We start from the raw sequence: 23981 nt of genomic DNA on the forward strand, positions 1-23981 counted from the left end.
ACATAAGTCTGCGCCATTTACTTTGATTTGACCTTGACTGAACGGTGGACTTGTATCTATTGTGCACACATTTCTTTCCGTAATTCTTCTATGTAAATGAAAGTTTCTTCAATTTTAAGGACAGTTCGTAGAAACCTGCTATCTGTGTTTGCACCCACCTTCACTGCTTATATAATTTACGTGGATTATCAAGCTTGCAAAAATTATAAAGTTAGTTTGTGTGTTATTATATGACATCTCACATAGGGATCGAAACTTGCAAATGAATCTTCAGGTGTCGTCGGGTAGTCTTCGGATGGGTTTGTTTGTGACGGGAATAGTAGCTGGTGTTTTTGGTTCCTATGCACTTTTCAGGTGTATTCCTGTGAATGAAGGAATGAAAGGTAGATCAGCACTTTATCGCAATAGGAAAGTTCCAGCCGGTGAAGATCCATGGAAGTACTAGTGCTTTAGTTAATGTATAAATAAATAATTCGTAGCAGTAGAATGTCTTTTGTTTTAATGCCCACGTTGTAAACATTCTAACCATCCTTATGTTTTCAGTGCTCTGCTACCTAAATTATGGAAAGTGTATCAAAGCGGAATAATTTGGAGGATGATCTTAAGAATGTGGAGTTTGAGACATCTGAAAATATCGAAGTAATCCCATCTTTCGATTCAATGTGTCTCCGAGACGATCTACTACGTGGGATATACGCTTATGGTAATAACCCCTAATTTCTTTAGTTCATCTCATAGGATTTGAGCGGCCTTCAGCGATTCAGCAAAGAGCTATCAAGCAAATAGTAAAGGGTCGAGATGTTATAGCACAGTAAGTACTTCATTATTAACTTTTATCCTGTTTTAGAGCTCAGTCTGGTACTGGCAAAACCGCAACATTAGGTATATCTATTCTGCAAATGTTGGACACTCAGCTAAGAGAAACTCAAGCTTTGGTTTTGTCTCCAACCCGTGAACTAGCTTCGCAAATACAGAAAGTCATCCTCGCCCTAGGTGACTACATGAATGTCCAATGTCACGCCTGTTATGGCGGGACAAACATTGGAGAAGATATTAGGAAACTAGACTACGGACAGCATGTCATATCTGGAACTCCTGGTCGTGTATTCGGTGAGTAGTATGTACTATTGAAAATATTTATCTACAAATGTACACACGCTTTATAGTTCTATGTGTGTCTTTTAGCAGTTGTACTGTTGATTAAAACGACTGGGGTAAAAAATTTAAAATACTGACTCATAAGCAGCCAGTATCATATATTTAGAGAGGGAGATGTCATAATAGCATGTATAAAGCAATACTGAATTTAAAAATGTGTCATAAACAGGATAAAATATGGGGAAGTAATTTGTCACTAATTAGTCCGTCAGTTATCAACTTTAGCTTCATGAACATGGCTTTGAGTCACATTGTTTTTGGGAGGGATAGTTGCATTGCTTATTTGTTAATAATGCTAAATTTTTTCTTAGTAGTAGTAACTAACCATAGCGATCTGATTTTACAAACTTTACTGAATATTAATATTTGGTTTTCATCTCACTTATCGTTATGTATATTTGGAGTACATTATGAATTTAATGTACGTTTTTGTTTTGTGCAGATATGATACGCCGTCGCAGTTTACGAACAAGAGCTGTTAAGTTGTTTGTTCTGGATGAAGCTGATGAGATGTTGGATAAAGGGTTCAAAGAGCAAATATACGATGTTTATCGGTACTTACCCCCTGGTACACAAGTAGTTCTTCTATCAGCCACAATGCCTCATGAGATCCTCGAAATGACGTCAAAGTTCATGACTAATCCTGTTCGGATTCTGGTAAAACGGTAAGTTAGCTTCGATATTTTTTGCATGAGATCATCAAGTGAATGTTTAACACTTGTTCGATCAAAAGATCCACGTTAAATCAAGTGAATGTGAATCGTCTGAATTCTAATTGGAGCGAGCATAGTATTTCGTGAAATAATTGTCATCTCATTAGATTTGTGTTAGGGCTGTGATACTGCCCGAGTGCCCAGACCGAAGTAGGTGGTTTTCTTAGGAGGCCACATCCGGAGCCTTTAATCTAAAGGTCTGACCCACTAGGCAGTGGGGCAACGTAAAGAGATGCAGTCCTATGGTAGCCGGTGACCAACGCCATTTGTTCCCTCAGGATACTGGGTCCCATGTGCACCATTGGTTTGGAATCAGGGTTTCCCAACTCCCCTATGTGGACCCTCCGTGTCCACCAACCCGGTTAAAGCGCCGGAGTTTCTCTTTTCGTCCTCTCAATTTCGTGAAGAAGAGTAATGCCGCGAGAAGGCGGTAAGTAGGACTTCCCTGGCAGTGGTTGTGTGCACGTGGCCATGTGAGAGCATTTCGAGAGGGAGAGCGGACTCTCCCCACTCTCGGCCGTACTAAGGCATTTGGGGGCACCTCGCTAAGAGTTGGAGGACATACAATAGTTTGCTACTCAGGTTGATTGGAGATCGTGGATAACTGAAGTTTAGTTGAAGGCTGGTTGAACTGTTCTCTATGGTATACTGCCCATTCATCCAATCTCCTGGATTGAGAGTGAATAAAAGTCCCATCTTTCTCCGAGACTTTCACTAACAGCCGAATTTCTAATAACCGTTTCGTTGGTAAGTCTGATTGCTAATCTACTTATCGCTGCTTCTCATTGTGTTTAGAGCCTGCCAATATGAGTTTACGAGTATCCATCAGTTTAATAGACGTCACTGAAATCCACTGAATTTTCTTGGCCTTTTGATTTAAGTTACTAATAGATATTACTGCTGTTTCCACAGCTTTCTGGATATCATTCCAAGCTACATCTAAGTGGACATAGCTTTCACGGTTGCATAACGTTTTCTCTGTTCCTGAAATATATTCTTGACTTTTTCATCATTAAGCTAGATTCTAACGGGTTTTTGTGCTGTGGATTTTCTACGTCCAGTAAGACAGACAAGTAGGTGCTTGAACTAAGGCATGATGAGTCCAAACATGTGCTTCAAAATAAGCGACGGTCTCCTATCGAGCCTCTCCAGCGTTGGCTGATGGTAATGTGGTCTATTTGTGTCCACCGTTTAGTCGATTTTGAAGGTCGTCACGTCAGATGTTGTTTTTCCTCATGTTTAAAATTGGTCTTTGCTATAAATAGACGGTGATCGGACCGTGAGTTGTTGCTTTTGCTCTTACCGTTCTCCACCCAACTCGTTTCAGCCAATATGACTCGGTTGGGTCGCCGCAATATGCAAAGCTGACCACTACGTCGATGTAGCAGCTACGGTCGGGATGAGGGCTAACAGTTCTACTCAATTATTGAGGTAAATTAGTATAGATTCCATCAAACTACTGTGATGATAAAAAATACTGCTAAATATGGCTAGAAAACATTTCGTCTCTTGTTTCTGTAAGCCTACTTCATTTTACATTCCCGGACTCGTAAAATCTGTATTTTTTTTGTTCAGTTCTATACGGCGATTGTATGTAATTGATAATAAGCTAGCAATGTAGAATAAAGTCATCTTACTCTATGAGTATTGTTCTGTTTCCTCTGACGTTATTTATTTACTTGAAGGCGAACAGTATGGGGTAAGTAATGAGATTACACTTGAAATGGCTACTCGCATGTGTAATTACTGTTTAATGTTTTTTTTTGGCTCAACTGCTTTTTCAAGTATGTAAAGTCAACTGATACCTTTCATCGTTACATGGTAACTTGGTACATTCGAATCTCATCAGTCACATTTCTTGATCGATTATATATATAAGATAAAAGCTTAATAATTTGTCAATCTTGAATCATCACAACATACCTAGATATTCGGTCTGAGTTCTTTTCACTGTATTATGAAAACTGTAATTAACAGAAACGATTGTGACTTTTACATGCTCACAATAGTGGGTAGGATACTACTCTTTGTAAATAAACCGGTTTCGATAAACAGATACTGTTACTCGACGTTTCACTTATATGAAATATATGCTTTATTAGTAAAATTATGTAACATGATTTTTAATGCGTGTCACACAAGTGCATTACTGTTTTGAAACATCACATGAAATGTGTAAACATCTTGATATAAGTTTGTTTTTTTTTGTTAGAATTGTGGTTGTTCTAACCAGGGTATTTGGTGCCCCCTTGTACCAATATTTATGTGTTCAAATAAATAAATAACTCTTGTTTCTGGTATTTTACAGTGATGAATTAACTTTGGAAGGCATAAAGCAATTCTTTGTGGCAGTAGAACGAGAAGAATGGAAATTTGACACTCTTTGTGATTTATACGATACACTCACTGTCACTCAGTCTGTTATTTTCTGCAATACTAAACGTAAAGTTGCATGGTTGACGGAGAAAATGCTTAAAAACAACTTCACTGTGGCTTCTATGCATGGTGATATGGTTCAGAAAGAGCGAGAAGAAATTATGAAAGATTTCCGAGCTGGGGATAGGTATGTCCAAAGTATCCTGGTTGTTCAGCGTATTTATTTTTTACATTTTTAAACTAAACACTTTAAAATTGCCATCATAAACTTATATTCATATGTAGTTTAGTTAAGTTACGAGCTTTACCACATCGGTTACAATGGCGCTAATGCATTCACTCTGTCTTCTAGATCTTAAGTTCCAGCGTCCTTCCATGTATACCTTCCCATTCTGTCTTTCGAAACTGTTCTAAGTGTTCAGTTTAGCCTGGTCCACCATATATATATATATATATATATATATATATATATATACAGCTGTACTCATTCGATGAATTCTGAATTACATCAGTTATTCTCCAGGCACGGATAACAGTCATCTAACTGTGACCAAGAGAAAGCCTATGGTTCTTTACACGTCATAGATTTCGTGAATTTATGCATTCCTTTCACTCAAGGGCACATAATCTTCCAGTCAGCCTACTCCATCAAAGTAGACAGTGTCTAGACAAGTTTCAAACACTCATACTTGATATAAATTCATAGGTTATCAGTTGGTTTCTTTCTGAACTTGAGACTACAATCAAGACTAAGTCGACTAGTCATTATAAAGCAATATCCGTTATCTTATGTCTTGAGCGCTTACACCTTAGTCATACCACATCAAAATGTACCTTATGGAGTCCACTCAAGCTTAGTTATACCGTCGATGATTTCACCTTTAGTGGGTGAATGTTTTCAAGTCATGTGCTTTGCTGAAGTTCATAAAGTGTGGTACAAATCCACGTACTCGATTTATTTTACTGATATTTTCAGACTCCATACTGTTTTTACTGAAGGACTTAGATAGCTTTAAAATCCTCAATATGGAAATTGTGGTTCTTGCATGATGCGAATGTTTTCACTTTTAAGTTACTGTAGAAGTGGTTTGCTAAGTAGTTAAAAACATTTAGTCGTTTTATGATAAAAACGGGTAACTGGTAACGTATTTGAATGTAAGCAATCATCACTCACTATAGTTGTAAAGCATTTCAATAATCAGCTAGTATTATACCATAAAAGTCCCCATCACCACTTAAGCATATATATATAAGCTAACGACAACTAATGTAGACCAAACGTCTCCATAGCTGCTACTCTTGCTCAGCTTCACGATAGGTGCATTAATATAAGCGATTTTATGCTTCAGACAGTCCGAAACCGATCTGATTGAACTAATTTACTTACCATACATAATATAGTCGTTCTGGGCTAGGTCATTCACAGAATTTGAAGTCTCCTGGATGCTTTAATAAAAGATATTTGAACATTTAGTTAGCGTTTGGTTTTACCTGAAGATTGGCCGACAACATTGTCTGCTCCAAGTACGGAGAGGCTACCCGTTTGTGCGTTAACTGCATCTATACCCTGGAGTTGCAGCAGTTTGGTGTTTTCCAATCCACTTAAGTCAGAGTAATCTGCATGTCTATTGTTGGAATAAACTGCCTAGGATAGCATCTGTTAATCGTTTGCAAGTGCCAAAACATCAGTTATGTAGTGAAAACATTGAGTTTTCAGCTCTAAAGTTGGGCGATTCTGATCAGATAATGAGTCTGCATTAGGTTAAACTTTTGAGGAATACTTAGATCTTGTTACGCCGCCCCACTTTCTGGATATCCAGTGTTAGCGTTTAATCAAACCAAGAATGGCCACATCCCATGATTCAAGTGCTTATAATATTTTACTCACTGGTTGAAGTGGCTCAAAATCTGCAAGGATTCTTCATCTTCCTCTAAATAACAAACATCTTATGATTACATGTTTATTTATTTCGTGTCTATCCACCTCGTGGCTAATTTCAATTTCTTGTATTTGTATAATCCTTCAATGAGATGAATTTGATCAGAACTATGAAATATATTAATCCAATACATTTCGAACATAGTCTAATGCTATTGATTCATTATCCAGTATAATATGGTTTGCATCGTTTGTATTGCGCTAATATATCACAGTTGTGACAAGCTTCGTCCTTTCATTTGCATTATCCTAAATTATGAAAGAGACCAATTATTTTAAATACTTGTTTTATTCAAAAGTATAAAAATATGAGTCAGTGAAATTGACTTTTAGTAATTCATTTGTTGATTATGTTTCCATTTCAGCCGCGTCCTCATAACAACAGACTTGTGGGCTCGAGGTATTGATGTTCAACAAGTATCTCTTGTCATAAACTACGATTTACCTAACAATCGTGAACTTTACATCCATCGTATAGGTCGATCGGGCCGTTTTGGACGTAAAGGTGTAGCGATTAACTTTGTAAAAACGGATGATATAAAAATCTTACGCGATATTGAACAGTACTACTCTACACAAATTGATGAAATGCCAATGAATGTTTCAGACCTTGTATAATTCTTGGCATTCTTTTCGTACTTCAATAAATACTTCTATTTTGTATGTAGTCAACTTTTGATTTTTAGCCGATGCAGTTAGTAATATAGATATTATCATGTCAGTTTATGTTATCGAATCTGAATAAATATATATTGCTCAGATTACGTAGACTATTTCAGTCTAAAGATTAACGAACTTTAGGTTCGTAACAGCTCTAAAGTTTAATATAAATGATATTCTCACCTTAGATTTTAGATACGATTCAATCATAATATTACTGATTAGTAGGGTACACTTATTAACTAACAAGATCACTCGAATGAAATTCGTAAAATGGAACCGGGGATAAGCTTAAAAATCCTAAACTGCTTTTGTGAATTCAAAGCAAAGACATTTCTAGCCAATGATTTTTTTATTCAAGTAGAAGCACCCACCAAAATCTGATAACTATGATCCAAAAGTTGCGAATTTGACAGAATGTAGCTGTTTAATTCGATGGGGATTTGTTCTTCGACCTTATGACAGGTTTAGCGACTGCATATAGTCCAGTAACACCTTGAGAAAAGCTGTGAAGATAAGAGAAGGTATACCATGGATTAACAGAAAGGTAGGGTTTCGCTAAAACAACAAGAAATGTAGCAACAGTATTCGTATTGTAATTAGTTTGACATCAAATGTTTTACGAATTTTCATGACCTGAGAAATGAGTTGTCTCACAATATGACAAATATGAATGCCTTATTATTAGCACATCCGGGTTTCAATTACTTGTAACCTATATGGTATAAATATATATACCTTTCACTTTAAATTAATATTGATATTTTATACCAGGCACTAGGTAGTGGAGTTAATAAGAGTCTACTGATGCAACATGTTCACTTAACCCTAACTTTCAAACAATCCTCATAAACAAACTGAATTGTAAAGTATTAGCGAATCACTTTCTTAGACTACAGAATTGTCATGCATTTTGTGTTGTCTACACTTAAAAATGTCAGAAAATGAATTATGCGAACCTTGTATTTATTGTTTAGTTTACAAACAGATCCATCTATTCGTCATGGTGTTATGATAAAAATAAAGTACCAATTTTAATAAAACCCTCAAAATATCAGCAATAAATTCAATTTTAATGAACAAAATATATGAGGGTAAAATGAAGCAAGTACAAAACATCTCATCAAGTGACCATAACATTAGACTGAATATATGTCAGTCACCATAATTTTATGTGCATATAGGTAACAAAGACAAAGGGTACACTAATCTAACTAATAATTTTTCAAAACTTTCTTGTATAGATATCACACAAGTCATCAACAAAATAGTTGAGTATTATATGAAGCAGACAAATATCGACGGTAGTTTAATTGTTTAAGAAATTTTAATGGAAAAAAACAGTTTGAAATAATTAGAGAACTTCTTTCGCAAGGAAGTTCACTGTGTGCTTGATCTAATTTAACATTTAGTAATCAGTTAAAGTGATTTCATTTTGGTAATCTGTCTATCACGGCAAATAGCAATCACAACAAAATCCCGTCACCAAATTGACTCAGTTGCGATAAGAACAAATCAGAAGTTATTAGACTTCTTTGTGAAAATATTCTCCAGCTAAGCGACTGTTGTGTTTTTATGGCCTGCTAGTTATCACGTAATTTATTCGCCAATCAAAATACGACTTATTCGCTCTTGTACTGTACTAGACCAGTGACGTCCGTCCGGTCTGATCAGCCGAGCGTCCTATTGGTCCGTTGCTCGCCTAACCCACTCAGTTGAGTCCAGAATGTCAATAACAGCCTCAACTATGTGAATCATTTATTTCAGACATAACTGGATTTATATATCAACCAAACAGACCACAACGCACCATAAAATAGGAAATAACATTTATGCACAATAAAGCCAAAATGTGGATGTGAACGTGGGAGACAGTTGTCAATAAACTGGACGTAACTTAAGAACAGTAAATCGTACAATAATAATCTATAGGTCAAAATGAAGCTTATAATAAGAGGGATGTAGATATACACAATCTAGTTATCGAATAGTTATACCATAAGAATATATAGATAATATTAGTCCATTGATAGGTCTCAGAAGTTACTCGTAATTTAATCTTCACTAGAATAAAGCAGTAACCAAAGGTATTTATCAACCAATACGTGTCAATTTAAATTTTTCTGTAGTTCTTCTAGAGTTACTGCCTGTCACAGGCCCGGATAAAAAAGGAATGTTGGGTGTGAGGTCGGCAACCCCATCCCGTAGGAAACAACCTTGTTAAAAACGCTAATCAGATTAAACAATTTAAACTCTACCCTGGAAGTTGAAGGAAGAATTATGACGCCAAATGATGAAACCCAAGATTCTTCGGAAGTCACGAGACCGAAGCCCTTTTTAACAACCAGAACAACAATTTTTGTAGGTACATGGAATGTCCATACAATGTTTGAGACCGAGCCAGCTTGGCGGTGAGTGGAATCAGTGAAACCCATTGGACCCAAGCTGGACAGAAAATATTAGATTCAGGAGAAATGCTGATGTACTCTGGTCACGATGAAGAAAATGTTCCATACATTCAAGGAGTTGCTCTGATGTTGTCCAAAGAAGCACGTAAAGCACTTATAGGATGGGAATGTCACAGACCCATGGTCCTCAAAAACAAAGAATGAGGCAATTGCAGTGAATGTTATGCACCGACCAGTGATAACAATGACGACCATATAGATCAGTTCTACGAGAGGCTGCAATCGATCATGCCCCAGTGTCCTGCAAACGACCTGACCATCTTAATGGGAGATCTAAACGTCGAAGTTGGAACGGATAACAACGGTAGTGAAGATATCATGGGACGACATGGACTAGGAGACAAAAACGAAAATGGGGAGAGATTCGCAAATGTACGTGCATTCAAAAATCTGGTCATAAGCGGCGCAAAGCTACACGAGTCTTACCGGAACACACAACGGAAAACAAGGTCGATTATATTTGCATTAATAAAACATTCCGAAGGATAAGCGATGTGAGAACCAGGAGAGGAACTGACATAGCTTCAGATCATCACTTGGTTGTGGCCAAGATGAAAGTGAAGATAAAGAAACACTGGAAAACTGGAGGAACAGCATTACAAAGGTTCATTACAGCCTTCCTTCGACATACTGACAAACTCAACGAATTCAAAATAACTCTCAACAACAGGCTCCAAGCCTTACAGGATCTACTCGAAAAAGAATAAACGACAATGAAGGACAACTGGAAAAGCAACAAAAAAACACTAGCTCCAACATGTCAGGAGGTTCCGGATCGCAAGAAGCATCATCATGATAAATGGATCTCTACTGAAACCCTAAACATGATTCAAGAAAGGAAGAATAAGGAGACGGCAGTTAAGAAAAACCGAACAAGAACAGAGAAAGTCAAGGCACAAGCCGAATACACAGAAGTAAACAAGTAAGTGATAAGGAGCATTAGAGCTGACAAGCAAAAATACGTGGAATACCTAGCAACGACAGTGCAAAAAAAGTTGCAAAAGAAGGAAGTATAAAACAACTGTATGACACAACGAAGAAACTGGCAAGCAATTACAGTAAACCAGAGAGACCGGTCAAGGACAAAGAAGGTAAGACAATAACCGAGATTCAAGAGCAGAGGAACAGATGGGTAGAATACTTCGAGGACCTCTTGAATAGACCAGCTCCAATGAACCCACTGGACATCGAAGCAACACCTACAGACCTCCCTGTAGATGTCACTTTACCAACGATCGAAGAAATCAGGATGGCCATCAGACAAATCAAGAGTGGAAAAACAGCAGGACTTGACTATATACCACCTGAACCATCGAAGTCAGACATAGAAGTAACTGCAAACATGCTCCACGTTCTAGTCAGGAAGAACAAGTGCCGACAAACTGCAAAGAACGACACCTCATCAAAACACCAAAGAAAGGAAATCTGAGGAAATGTGAGAACTACAGAGGAATCACACTACTGTCAGTGCCAGGAAAAGTTTTCAACAGTGTTGCTGAACTGGATGAAAGACTCAGTAGATTTCCACTTTCGAGATCAAGAGACCGGATTCCGTAAGGATCGGTCGTGCACAGACCAAATCGCAACACTATGGATTATCGTTGAACAATCAGTTGAGTGGAACGCGTCACCATACATCAACTTTATAGACTATGAGAAAGAGTTAGACAGTGTGGACGAGAGAACTTTATGGAACCTTCCTCAACAATATGAAGTAACTGAGAAAATCGTCAAAATTATCTGGAATTTATACGACGAACTATACTGCAAAATTACCATCGATGAACACTGAGGATCTGATGCAAATGTAAAGGGTGGCCTATACTCCTCCACGAGGGGTAACAGGCGTAAGTAAGTGTGTTAATTTCCTACCAGTTCAGTAGTAATTAGAGAACATCACTTGATTTTTATCAGGATACATCAATATAAACATCTGTACTTGTAAATGAACCATTAGTGAACATTCCTATTGAAGGGGACGGCATGTGTTCGGCAGAACACAGATCTGATAATTGTGATAACCGTAGGTTTTTAGGTCATAGCATTTCAAGATAATAATCACTGATTACCGTTTGTAGTCAACTAGCACGTGAGAATATGGTCATTAAAATATGAATCCTTGCTCATACCTTCTGGATTATGATAAAATTGACAATTATTGGCACATTTCAACCATGGTGGGACTTCATCAATATCATGGCGAGAATATTCCATGCAGAGACAAAGCGGTGGAATTTTTTTATTCAGACGATTAGATAAGCGAGACCATAAGGAAAGCATCTCGCCATTATGACCATCACGTTTGGGTTTTTCCAGACTTCTACAAAATATGAAAACATTTTAACCAATGGAATAAAATATTGTAGTAACTAGTTGGAACAATAAATACACTGAGTCAGATTGGCTATAATAAATTGGAATGCATGAAGTATTTGGCCAGTAGTAGTGTTTAGGAAGTCTAGGTGGTTACTTCTAATGGAAGAATGCTAAGATCATGCCCTAACACGTTTATTTATATTTTGCCAGGTTGTAGTCGCTGCCACTAAGTCAAGCCCATATAGGCATTCTAGATTCTAGACATACCAATTTATTCCTTCTTGAGCCATATTTTGACCTTTTCAATTATTCACTTAACAATCGTGGCCGCTTTCACATGATCGTGTTCGTCGATTGTTCATCCTATTCATTACGTATATGTAAATTATTTTTGTCTGAATATAAATACTGAATTACGCTTGATCAAAACGAGTTGGCTCACTCGCCACATCGATGCGCGTCACGATTGTATGAAACAAACGTATTCAAAATTCATTCTCGTGTTTGGTTCATTTCATTCCGTTATTCACTAACGCGATTGTCGGCATGTATATTTCGGCAACAATCATCAGAAACAATCTGACTGGAGACAGATATCAGGCCACTAAAAGGTAAATGAAAATGAATGTTGCATATCTAGAGCTTCGTAAGTTTAAATGAGAAGGTGTAACCTGCAGAATTAACTATTTTGGATGTAATAAATCTCTATTGATTCCACTAGATAATCGCCCTTCACTAACATGAACTGGTTTACTATAGTTGGATAATGAATTTTTATGACTAAACGAGGTTTGCGAAAATTGTTAAATTCCATAGTTAACAATACAGATTGATATTAGACAAGAATAATAGGCTGTGAGATCAGAATTTTTAAGAATGATGACTTTTATTCATTTTAAATTTACCGAAACGATTGTTTAAGAATCCTCTTTTTTTCAGCAAATATTGATCGTTGGTAGTACCATTACAATGTATTTCCAAACAGACAAAATGGAATTTAAACAGTTATGATACTATCTGTTTACAGTGAAGAATATTTCCTCCTTATCCTATGAAAGGCCCATTTTATGTCCAAATAGTTCAGAATCAAATTTAAAGAGATTACTGTTAAGCTATTACAGTTACATATTTATATCCTATTAAATTCAGCCCTAATAGAAGTCAATCAAACCTCTAATGGTTCAGTGATGACTTCTAGAACTGTGTTGCTCTAAGCTCAACAAGCATAACTAAGTAATACAGTAAATCAATTCAAATATAGGCGTAGAAGTGTGGTATAGTAAATGAACACTTAGTTTATTGGTCTAAAGGTTGATAACCATGTTACTACCATTTTGTGCAGCTTATTTGCTTCTGCATCTGTCAGTCATAATCAACGTAGAACCTGGCACATATGTGCAACTGTTGAAGTCGGCACACCTTATGATTATGGCAAAATAAGAGAGTTAAAACTTATCTCAGAATAGTAGAAGTAGTGACGGTATCAATAATGGTAGAAAAAATTACACATGGACAGTATGATTCGAGTAGGAAGAATGAATTCAATGAATAATAAGTATGAGGTAATTTCAAAACTAGGGATCTAATTTCAATAATTGTTTGTCAGGTATACGGCTTACTATATAATGTATATTGACCTATTTGGATAGTAGGAGGATAGGTAATTAGACCCTTTCAAATGTTTAGATTTTCAGGCAGGTAAATGCTACTAATGAATGGAAATGATCAAACAAACTTAAAATTAAACCTTTTATTTAACTTCGTTTGATTAACCAAAAGTGTGCTATTAATTACTAGGAATCTACTAAAGTTAACCAAGTTAACAACGTTTCTTCATACGGTACTTTGGCATTTGTCCCATTATTTACGAAACCTCTGTAACAAATCGTGGAATAAATGTTAATGGAAAATAGCCGCATGAAGTTTCAATTTGTTAAGCATTAGTTAACCGAAGATGTGCTTACGAACGGTTTACTATATACATACTTTAGTTAATAAATTGTCCGTTGCTTTAAAGAATATTCAAAATGAACTTTAAATATGCTAGACATATAGTATTTGAAGATAAATAAATATTATATGATTCGAGTGGAATCATTTGCCCTATCAACAGTTCAGCATATCTGTTTGATAAATCACAATGCTTTGGTATAAGAAAATGCATTGTAGCAGATAACAATATAATATGAATGGTTGTGTATCCATTGTAACGTTATCTATGTATAAGTCTAATATACTTGATGTTATATCACAATATCGAACTAGTGAGTAGCAGTCAACGTCTGCTTATGAAATGGACAGTTCAATTACAAAAATAGACTACCTATTATAAGTAAATGATATATTCTAGTTATATTAAGCATTTCCTCCACTATACTATCTACCAACAAGTGAGAATATGAATGAACATTGAAGAGTTTACTTATTTTTTACTGATAATAATACTATGAAAAGAATTATATATATATATATAATGTTAGGTCTATCGATGGTCTAAATCACCCAATTGAGATACGCACAAAATCGATGTTCACAAAACCAATGATTTGTTTAGAACAGCTAATATTTATTGAATAATATACTAGATTAGTTACAAACTTCAATTTTTGAGTTGTTGGAGATGGTTGGAAGAAAGTTAAGGGCGGCCAAACCAAAACGTGGCATCAGTACTTGAAGTCACTAACTTGTAGTCTGAGCCATGTTGGTAGATGCAGAATACTTGGTTGGGGTCCGCGTGACTATCGTAACCAATGGTTGGAGACTCGGTGTGACATTGTTCAGAATCGATCACAATGGTGTAGGTGTATACACTCTTTGTCTTCCCTCAAACGATGAGATTAAAATTGCTTAGTATCTTTCTTTCTACGAACTAATTTCTTCTTCCTATACTATATCCTTATATGCAATTTTTCTTTTATATATTGCCACCTCTGAATTAACTACTTTTACGAATCCGGTGTTCATCTTGTTGTGTTAATGAGGTATGGGAACTTGGACCGATGCATATATGTGCCTGGTCCTACGTTGTAGCTGACTGACTTGTGAGGTGTCTGCGGTGTTTACCGCGTCTTTTTGTCTGAAATAAAAAGGGTTTCCGAATAATAGTAACATAAAGAATAATTCCAAAATACGATAGTGCAAAAGACAGCTTTTAGGTTTTAGCAAAAAACCGAACCAAGAGTAAACAATATGGAAACCGTTGCGTTTAAACAAGGGTTAAACAAATGCACAAAATAGTGAATAACTGCTACAGTGATTGAGATAAAGTAATCATAATGATAAATACAATAAATGTTATAAGTACATGTGAATATTTCAGAATATCACACGACAAACTTGAGTTACAACATCAGCTTAAACATTCCTAAGAATACAACTATTCACTGAATATAAATAAGTAGTATAAAACAATACTCAAAAGAGTCGAAGGGAAATGATTAAGGATTAAATGTAAAACCAACTTCCTAATTCTATCCTTGATTATGAGTGATTTCTCAAATTTAAATTGAATTATAATCTAAAATGAGGAATATTTGAGCGAACAATTGTTCTCAATAACTTCATCATCAGGCCGTACCCAGAGGGCTTTATCCTTGCATGTTCGTGAACATGTACCAGCAAGGTTGGGAAAAAGAGTCACTAAATCGATCAACAGCATTATCCTTTCTCACTTGGCAGATAGTGAACATCATATGAAAGTAGATTAGGCTTCCTCTGTCTTATATCAAGTTCTAAAAAATCTATCTCATGGAGCTAGATTACGGTTACTCTACATAGCCGAAGCCATCTGGATCAACTCCAGAAAACCAAACTTATGTATATAGTAAAAGGTATATCCAGCCTCTATGTTTACCTTGGCCTACGACTGGATCACCGGATACCTAAACTGAATATTACAAACCTCTCACTCTCGTCCTTTTTTTCTTAATTACCCGTATCTTAATCTTCACATCCATCATTCCCAATCAGTTTATCGTAATTACCTTGATAACACCCCTCTTATTACATATTATATTCACACAACAATATTATTATTATCTCAGTTGACAAGATAAAATACATTTCATTCACGCGAATTTTTCGCATTTTCATTCTTGCTATAATACTATTCTACTGATTGTGACTGGACACTTTACTCCAAATCATTCTGACCTATATTAAATAACCTTTCTAACTTGCGAATAACACAATTTTGAAGTATATATGTCGTAACAGATGCAAACGTTCACTATTTTTAATATAGAACATTATCAAATTCATTATTACATGCCTTATTTTGGAAAATATCTCAACAACTATGAACTTATAACTGTAGAGGCTGATGATAAAGTTATTGAAAACAATAGTTTGCTCAAATATTCTTCATTTTTGAATATTCTATGGGGATTCTTAAACTCAGTATAGGGGTTGTGGAGGTTATTAAGTTTTTGATTGAGATCATAAACCGATTAATGCTGGACCACCATTGAAAACTTAGAAGCACTGAACGGCCATTTCGTCCTATTGTGGGACTCTTCAGCAGTGCGCATCCACGATCCCGCTTACGGGATTCGGACCCAGAGCCTTCAATCTCGCGCCGTCCACTGATTTCAGGTTTCCAATGGCGTTCTAACATCAATAGGTTCATGATCTCAACCAAAAAAGATTTCTAAACTGTTGAATTATAATTGAAACAAATTACAATGACTGAATTGATTAAATCAGACATACATGACTACTTAAATGAGTTTTTTTCTAAATAATTTACTTCACATTGACTTACATCTCTTTAGTATCCATGGTATCGGACAAATTTGTATCTTTTGAATAAAACACTTCATTCTCTTTATAATTACACTTAATTGTTTGATTCGAATTACTATTGAGTTTATTTTCATCAATTGAGTTGCTATGATCATTTACTGTCAAGTTATCTCTATTAGTAGACATAATTTGTGTTGAATTTCTCTTCAAATAATTAGACGATTTAAGAGTTTTATTAGATTTTACATTAAGAAAATGTTTTTCAGCTTTAGCTAGAAAAAAAAATAAACAAGAAGCGATAATAAAGATTTTTTCATCTTTATAAATAGGGTACCAGGATAAAATACCATGTCAATAGAATTCAAAAAGCTTTTTTAGACGTAGGTATGCGATAGCTGGGTTTTAAAAGAAGGGGAGAATTTATTTGGAACTGACGAAAGTTTGTATCAATGTACGGCTAAGGGTGAGGTAGCCACGGATAACAGCCACTGCCAAGAAAGTCCTATTCACTGCATACTCTCGATGAGGGTGTCGTTTACGAAACTGAGAGGGCTAAAAGCGAATGTCTAGCGCTTTAACCGGGTTGGTGAATATAAAAGATCCACTTAGGAGAGTTGGAAAAGCCTGATTCCAAACCAATGGTGGTCTCCAGGATCTTGAGGGGACGAATGGCGTATGCGCCTATTGTTGGTCACTAGCTACCATGAAACTGCATCTCCTGACGTTGCTCCACTGATTCGTGAATTAGACTCTTAGATCAGAGGCTTGACGAGTGGCCACTGAAGAAAACCACCTGCCTCGGTTTGGGCGCTAGGGCATTATTCCAGCCCTCACACAAATCGAATGTTGAAGTGTGATGCATATGTTTGGTGCCTCCTTGTACCAATGTTTATGTGTTTCAATAAATAAATAACCACATCATATCGATGTAAAATTATACCCAGGTAGATGACATTACAGTTTTATAATCACTGTCAATTGTTGATGATACATGATTACATCATTATTACATAATATAAGAATTATAGTATCATGTGCTGTTACTTAGGAAGAGTAGATGATTTAAGATTCTGAGTTGGTTTTGATGACACAAGTCTATAAAATTTCTATTAGAATCAAATAAAGCTGTTTTATCATTTCTTAATCACTGATGGTGTTTTAGACAAAAATAAACTGCGACTCAATCAACGGATTACCAGAAATAATCTCGAAATTTTAGATAAGGAGAAGTCAGTTTGACGAACTCATAGACTTGAGCTGACTTTCAACGATTACTCCACAACTAAAATTAGTATAATGAAATCAAGGTGATGGATGATGCTTTACCAATTTGAGAAACAAAATTAGCTCAGTAATTAAAACCTTGACATTAGGAGAATTCAATGCTAAAGAATATATGGAGAAATTAAATTCTCTAAAATTCCCAACCAATTATCTCTTCCTTTTTTATTTTAGCGTGAAATGAATTCACAAGCTTATACAATGCTTATTAGCACCAAGTTCAGCGATACACCATACACGTTTCTTTGATACTGGTGAAATTTGAAAATAACATAGTTTATTAACGATAAGAAACCAAGTCCCATGATGTCCGGTATTTAAGGTTGGTTCGTGCTTCACTCGTATCCTTAAGATTAGGAATCCATGTGTGGCATTAGTCAGATATTACAGTTTCCTAATTCCCCTAGATAGACCTTTTGTGAAGGAGATTACGTGTGGGGACAACTGATTGTAGTTCTAACACAAACTTGCGAAATATCTTGGTAAAATATGAGAACAATACACTGAATACTTCACTTCCAAATTTCCACCATGTATCCTTTACATCCATATGATTCTTCCAGTTCACAACCCCTTCCTATTTTCCCTTCTATTCTCTTCAACTCAATCCTCTAAGCCTTCTGCTCTCATGTTTCTCACTTTTATTGTTTTACATACTACTTATGTTGACAGACTTAAGTAGCATACACTACAGACCAAGGCACCATCACGTTCTAAGCCAAGAAGCCAACCTACAACTATATGGAAACAACTCTCAAGTCTTACTATCTTTAACCGTACCAAGCTATTTTGAGGTTCTTTTAATTCTATTCCATTTACGAAGCCACACCATCTTAGAGATGGTGAATAATGTATTCAGTAGTTTGTATCACATAAACGAAATCCTTAAATCCTTAGATTCTAAATTCAATTTATTTGTTGAAACCTTAGTGTTGATTTAGTAAGACTAGTTAGCATATATATTAAATTACATTTACATTACTATCACAAAGCGTCTTTGGTCAACTTTAACCACAAACTGTCAAGCCTTTTAAGTTAAGAAGTGGATTAATAAAACAACAGTAGAAAAGAATGAAAAAAAGAATGTTGGGTTGAAAAAACAAGATTATTGTATCACCTTTAATGTTTTCCGATAAAATTAAATCTTCTTTATTTCGACGTAGATCACAGACCTTTTTACGTTCAGCATCTGAATAAATACGTCTTCCAACAGCCTGTCTCATTTGTCTAGCTTTATGCTCGTGTAAGCTAGAAGTTCTAAGTTTTAAACTTTTCACGAGATAAGGGAAACTATGAAGTGATAACGCCTTAGCACGACTGGACAAGTCATCAATACTCTGTTCAGTACATTTGCAATGATTATGTGTAGTATTATTTGTTGTTGTTGTTGTTATTGTACGACTAGATAAACTAGTTTCGTGTCTAGGTGATTGTTTGAAAAACTTTTCTGACTGAAAAAAAACATAAAAGGAAATAACGCGTAGAGAAAGGGGCTGTCACACCATACATTATGCCACTTTAAACAGAAATCAGCTCACAGGACGAAGTTATGTGTTTACAAATGTTTAAACAAACATATTTCGAAGTAATTTTAAAAACGCATCAAAAACAATTTTATGCCTATGAGAACGTGTAAAATCTCACCAAAAATAGGCTTCGTAAGTATCTATCTAACAATATATAGAAAACTGTAAGAACCCATTATTCTTCACAATAAATATCTTCATCAAATTGCATGAATATTACGATAGAAGTATCCCTTGTTATATCTCAGTAATAAGTCAGCCAGTCAGTCATCTACAACGTAAGACCAGGCACATATATGCATCAGTCCAAGTTGCCATACCGCATTAGCACAGCAAGAAGAACACCAGATTCATAGAAGTAGTTAAGTCAGTGGTAGTAATATATAAAAGAAAGATTGCATATAAGGATATAGTATAGGAAGAAGAAATTAGTTCGTAGAAAGAAAGATACTAAGCAATTTTAATCTCATCGTTTGAGGGAAGACAAAGAGTGTATACACCTACACCATCGTGATCGATTCTGAACAATGTCACACCGAGTCTCCAACCATTGGTTACGATAGTCACGCGGACCCCAACCAAGTATTCTGCATCTACCAACATGGCTCAGACTACAAGTTAGTGACTTCAAGTACTGATGCCACGTTTTGGTTTGGCCGCCCTTAACTTTCTTCCAACCATCTCCGATACCGGATAGCATTGCACGTCGTGGTAATCGGTGTTCGGGCATACGTAACACGTGGCCCAACCATCTCAGTAGATGAAGATTCATAACCTCATCAACTGATTTACCATCATTTCCTAATACCCTGCGTCTAACCTCACTATTACTTACCCGGTGATCCCAACAGACGCCAGCAATATTTCTAAGGCATCTGTGGTCAAGTACTAGTAGCTTACGAGTGTCTTATTCTCTTAATGGCCATGTTTCGCTGCCGTAAAGTAGGACAGAACGGACTGCCGCGCAGTCCAAATTTTTTGTATGAATGATACAAAGAATAGATGCCTTTAATATTAACTAGCAGTCATAGATAAGTAACTGATAGTTTACAATAACCTAAGTGTAATTTGGTGTTTGAAAATTACAAATAGAGATATCCAGATTTTTGCTTATCATTCACTACCTAATGGTCCAATAAACTTTGTTCTTTAGTACAACTAGGCTGATTGCAAAGTTTTGAAATTTAAAACGGTTTTAAATCAGTTAATTAACCAATATAAAAAAAATAAATCACTAAATAATTTACTTTCACATCGGTCAATGGCCAGGACTACTGACCTCAACTTCATTCGCTAATGTATAGTAAAGAAGGTTGGACAATATGAAACACTTCTATTGATATAACTAATAAAAGGCTACAACTTTTAGACCTTACATACTGAGACTAGTTTCGAACTATTGAGAATATTACTTCTATCATAAGTATTTAAACATAATCTCACTCGTTATAAGCAGAGTTAAATGGTCACTAGCAGTGAAACCCAGGAGACGCATTTCGCACTAGTTGAGACTAGTCAGTCCGATGCACCTACATTTCAGAGTTGAAGTTCACTAAGCTGAATGGATAACGTGATGGTATTTGAAGCGGACGGTGTAGGATTCAAGTTCCGAAGCGAGTACATTCGGCTGACCAGTCTCGAATAAAATGAAACGCTAGTCCTGGATTCCACTGCTAGCTAGCATCCAACTCTGTTTATGATGCTCGTGACTTAACAAAATATTTGAGCGATTCACTTGGAATCCATATATGTCAAAACGGACTGATCAATTAAGGTTTTAAACACCACTAGGAGGATTTAAACAAACACTACAAATGAATTATAATCCCACTCATATGTCAAACGCAATAAAAACCACAGGTTTTCCTTTTATGATTCTTTGACAAACAAACGGCTTAAACGGAAATGAAAGTTCCGTAGGATTGATAAACTTTAGACAAAAGATAATAACCGAGTGAAATAGATAAAAATACTACTAATAAATATAAACTTACATTGGTTAATACTTCACTACGATTACTGCACTCTACAAAAATTAGAATATTAACGAATTATAAAACACCAAGCCGTAAAATTACTTTGAGAATCTGTTCTGCTGGTGCTGTCACACGATGTATTTTGATTCAAAGTAGTAAGAACTGATTCACTGGGTAAATTAGATAACAGTTTCTAAATCTAAAGATAAAGCGTTCTAACATTCTTACGTCATCTATACAACTGGAATTAACTTTAGCAATTAATGATCTATACAATTTCGATCGCTTTTGTTCTGTTATCAAAAAGTGTTTTAATTTAGTTTCTTTCAATAACTGTTCATTGTGTGTTAATTCACTGATATATCTGGCATTTGAATCCTGGATATTATAAAATACTTTACCATTTAAAAATAAACAACTACCTCCGATGGTAGAGTAAAGTGGTCCTTGAGCACACAACTATTACAACTCATGTAAAGACGATGAACAAGCAAAAACTTTGTTTATTGATTATGCTGTTAATCTAAAAATAAGGAGTATAGCCATAAGCAAAGGAGTGAACTATTACACCAAACAATAATAAGAAGAAGAGTAAAAATAAATCAACGATCAGAGAATTAGCTTATAAATAGTGTCGTAAGAAAAGATATTATTAATCAGGTTGATATTTAAGCCAATAATAATCATATTGAGAATTAAGTGTTATATCCCGATGAAAATGAGTCGTACCTTTTGGAATCCATTTATGGACCAATACTATACGTATATTTTTATCGTATAATTGTTATGTAACTAAACTATTCATATTCGTGTTCCTTTTATCATAAGCTTTATTTTAATTTATGAACTGTTATTATATTATTTACCATTCTTGAACTATGCCATGTCTATGTATTACTAACTCTCTCTCACTTTTGAATAAATCCTGTACAAATTTTGTTTCATATTTTATGGTACGATGTGGTCTGTTTGGTTGATATATAAACCCAGTGTGCTTGGAATACATGATTCATATCGCAGAGGCTGAGATTAGTGTTCTGGACCTAACATGCCGGGCTAGGCGGAAAGCAAGACCGATAACGACTCTAGGCTGCTCGCACGGGTTTTATGCGTCATTGGTACAATCGATAATTCACTGTTCTCTAATTGGCAGTATCATTACATTATACATTAGCAGGACACACAAGCCACGTTATAACATTAGTTAAGTAGTTAATTACTTGTATATCACCATAAATGTTTAACATAGCGCAAATATATGACGATCCAGATTCCAACAGCTCACATAAGCAAAGAGAAACAAATCTCAATTTTCCCAAGCAGATTATCGGTAAAACAACAAGCATTACAATAGGACGATAAACCCAAGGAAAGAAAACAAACGAAAAGTCGGAAGAAATAGTATGGTAGAAAAAACTCAAGTTTTGTAAGAAAATAATAGATACAACTGCTTCACTAAAACCAATTTCTCGCAGTAAATCAGTTTCTTCAATATGACAATCTTACGGAATGAAACCAGGAGATTTTTACCAAACTATAACAGTTAGTTTTAAAAGAAATCTTCAGAATATGTGGATTAAAATACGTCGAATGTTTGTCATCATAAAACTACAAGTTTTGCACAAAGTTAATTGTCGATAAATATCCCCCAAATACACGACCTGAGAGGAAAAAATCGACATTCCCCCTGCATAACCGACTTATAGGCGAAAAAGCGACATTTCCGATTTATTTACGCTTTCGTCCCCTTTATTAGTCGCTTGGGTACTTCCATGGCATGAAATAAAACAAATTTTGAAAGTTCTTTAGATTAGAAGAAATGCGACTATTATTTAAGATCGACTCTTATCTCATCTGATGAGGAAAAGTGAGAGTTCAGTTGCTTTTAACATCAGAAATCAAAATTATCTGCCGAATACCACCATCATAATAGTTTGGTTATTCTGATAAAATACCGAATGTAATCTCGTTTTCCTGGTTTATAAAGGAGGTATACATAGTTTTGTACTGCGAGAAAATAAATAACTTTGGTATAGCGAAATTTTATCATGTTAGATATTTTTTAAAAATATTCAAAGTGGGCCGGCCCACTTTATTCACTGTAGCCAGAAGACAAAGTGGTCTCAAATGGCCCAACATTGCCGCAATCAAGGTGAATATTCCAGAAAAATCAGTAACAACCCATACAAAAGTGAAATATATCATCTACATGTTCATGAACACCACATGCTTGAGGTGTACCTAAAGTGTACTTTATAAATTGGAAACTTGCACTAAGATTTGCGGCGATAAAACTCTTCGATCATCAGCGAACCAGGACGATAATTACTTGTATATCATCTCCGTACACGTGTTTCACATTATTGCATAGGGTAGAATCAAAACCAAACAGTGAGAGAAAACATTAGCGACCTAAATACATATAAATACCAAAGAAAAACAAAAGTCACCGATCATTTATATATGAATTTTTGACTTGAAAAACCAGGTTTTCGCACAATTTTTCGATTCTATGATTATCGAAGTTTATGTCACATACGCATATAACACAAAATGCTTCATCAATCATATTCGAAAACGTTGCTTAATTTAAACACGGCTTCAGTTCGAAACGTCTGGAGGCTTGTGGGCCTGTGTCAATACTGCTGCTGATGGTCTCTCAGTTGATCCAACTTTCTTTAAGAAGAGTCCACGCGTGGAGCTACAACCACGTGCTGAGGTATTGAATTCCATTCGTTGATGATTCGATGGGAAAGCCGATATTCAGCTGACAAATAATTTGCTCTGGTCTCGTGAATATTTCGGAGTGTTCTCATAAATTCTTC

The 23981-nt window shown here is 35.6% G+C and overlaps 2 protein-coding genes across 2 annotated transcripts; one reads left to right on the forward strand and one right to left on the reverse strand.

Moving 5' to 3' along the window:
- EIF4AIII (Eukaryotic initiation factor 4A-III) lies at nucleotides 1-6950 on the forward strand. Its single transcript, XM_012939007.2, has 7 exons — nucleotides 1-210; nucleotides 247-703; nucleotides 739-811; nucleotides 848-1110; nucleotides 1601-1823; nucleotides 4180-4434; nucleotides 6552-6950. Exons 2-7 carry the CDS (start codon nucleotides 562-564, stop codon nucleotides 6802-6804), a joined length of 1209 nt encoding a protein of 402 aa, XP_012794461.1. The 5' UTR covers nucleotides 1-210; nucleotides 247-561; the 3' UTR covers nucleotides 6805-6950.
- On the reverse strand, nucleotides 4741-23735 carry MS3_00006891 (uncharacterized protein). The gene is made up of 11 exons (XM_051215127.1): nucleotides 23607-23735; nucleotides 23486-23568; nucleotides 21579-21679; nucleotides 21385-21534; nucleotides 21259-21349; nucleotides 21175-21206; nucleotides 18772-19105; nucleotides 16393-16645; nucleotides 11444-11634; nucleotides 7221-7352; nucleotides 4741-6435 (listed from the first exon to the last, which is right to left on the reverse strand). Exons 3-10 carry the CDS (start codon nucleotides 21627-21629, stop codon nucleotides 7303-7305), a joined length of 1152 nt encoding a protein of 383 aa, XP_051068309.1. The 5' UTR covers nucleotides 21630-21679; nucleotides 23486-23568; nucleotides 23607-23735; the 3' UTR covers nucleotides 4741-6435; nucleotides 7221-7302.
- Nucleotides 23736-23981: the final 246 nt, after the last annotated feature.

Source organism: Schistosoma haematobium, chromosome 2, assembly GCF_000699445.3.
Source record: "Schistosoma haematobium chromosome 2, whole genome shotgun sequence".
NCBI classification, from domain to species: domain Eukaryota; kingdom Metazoa; phylum Platyhelminthes; class Trematoda; order Strigeidida; family Schistosomatidae; genus Schistosoma; species Schistosoma haematobium.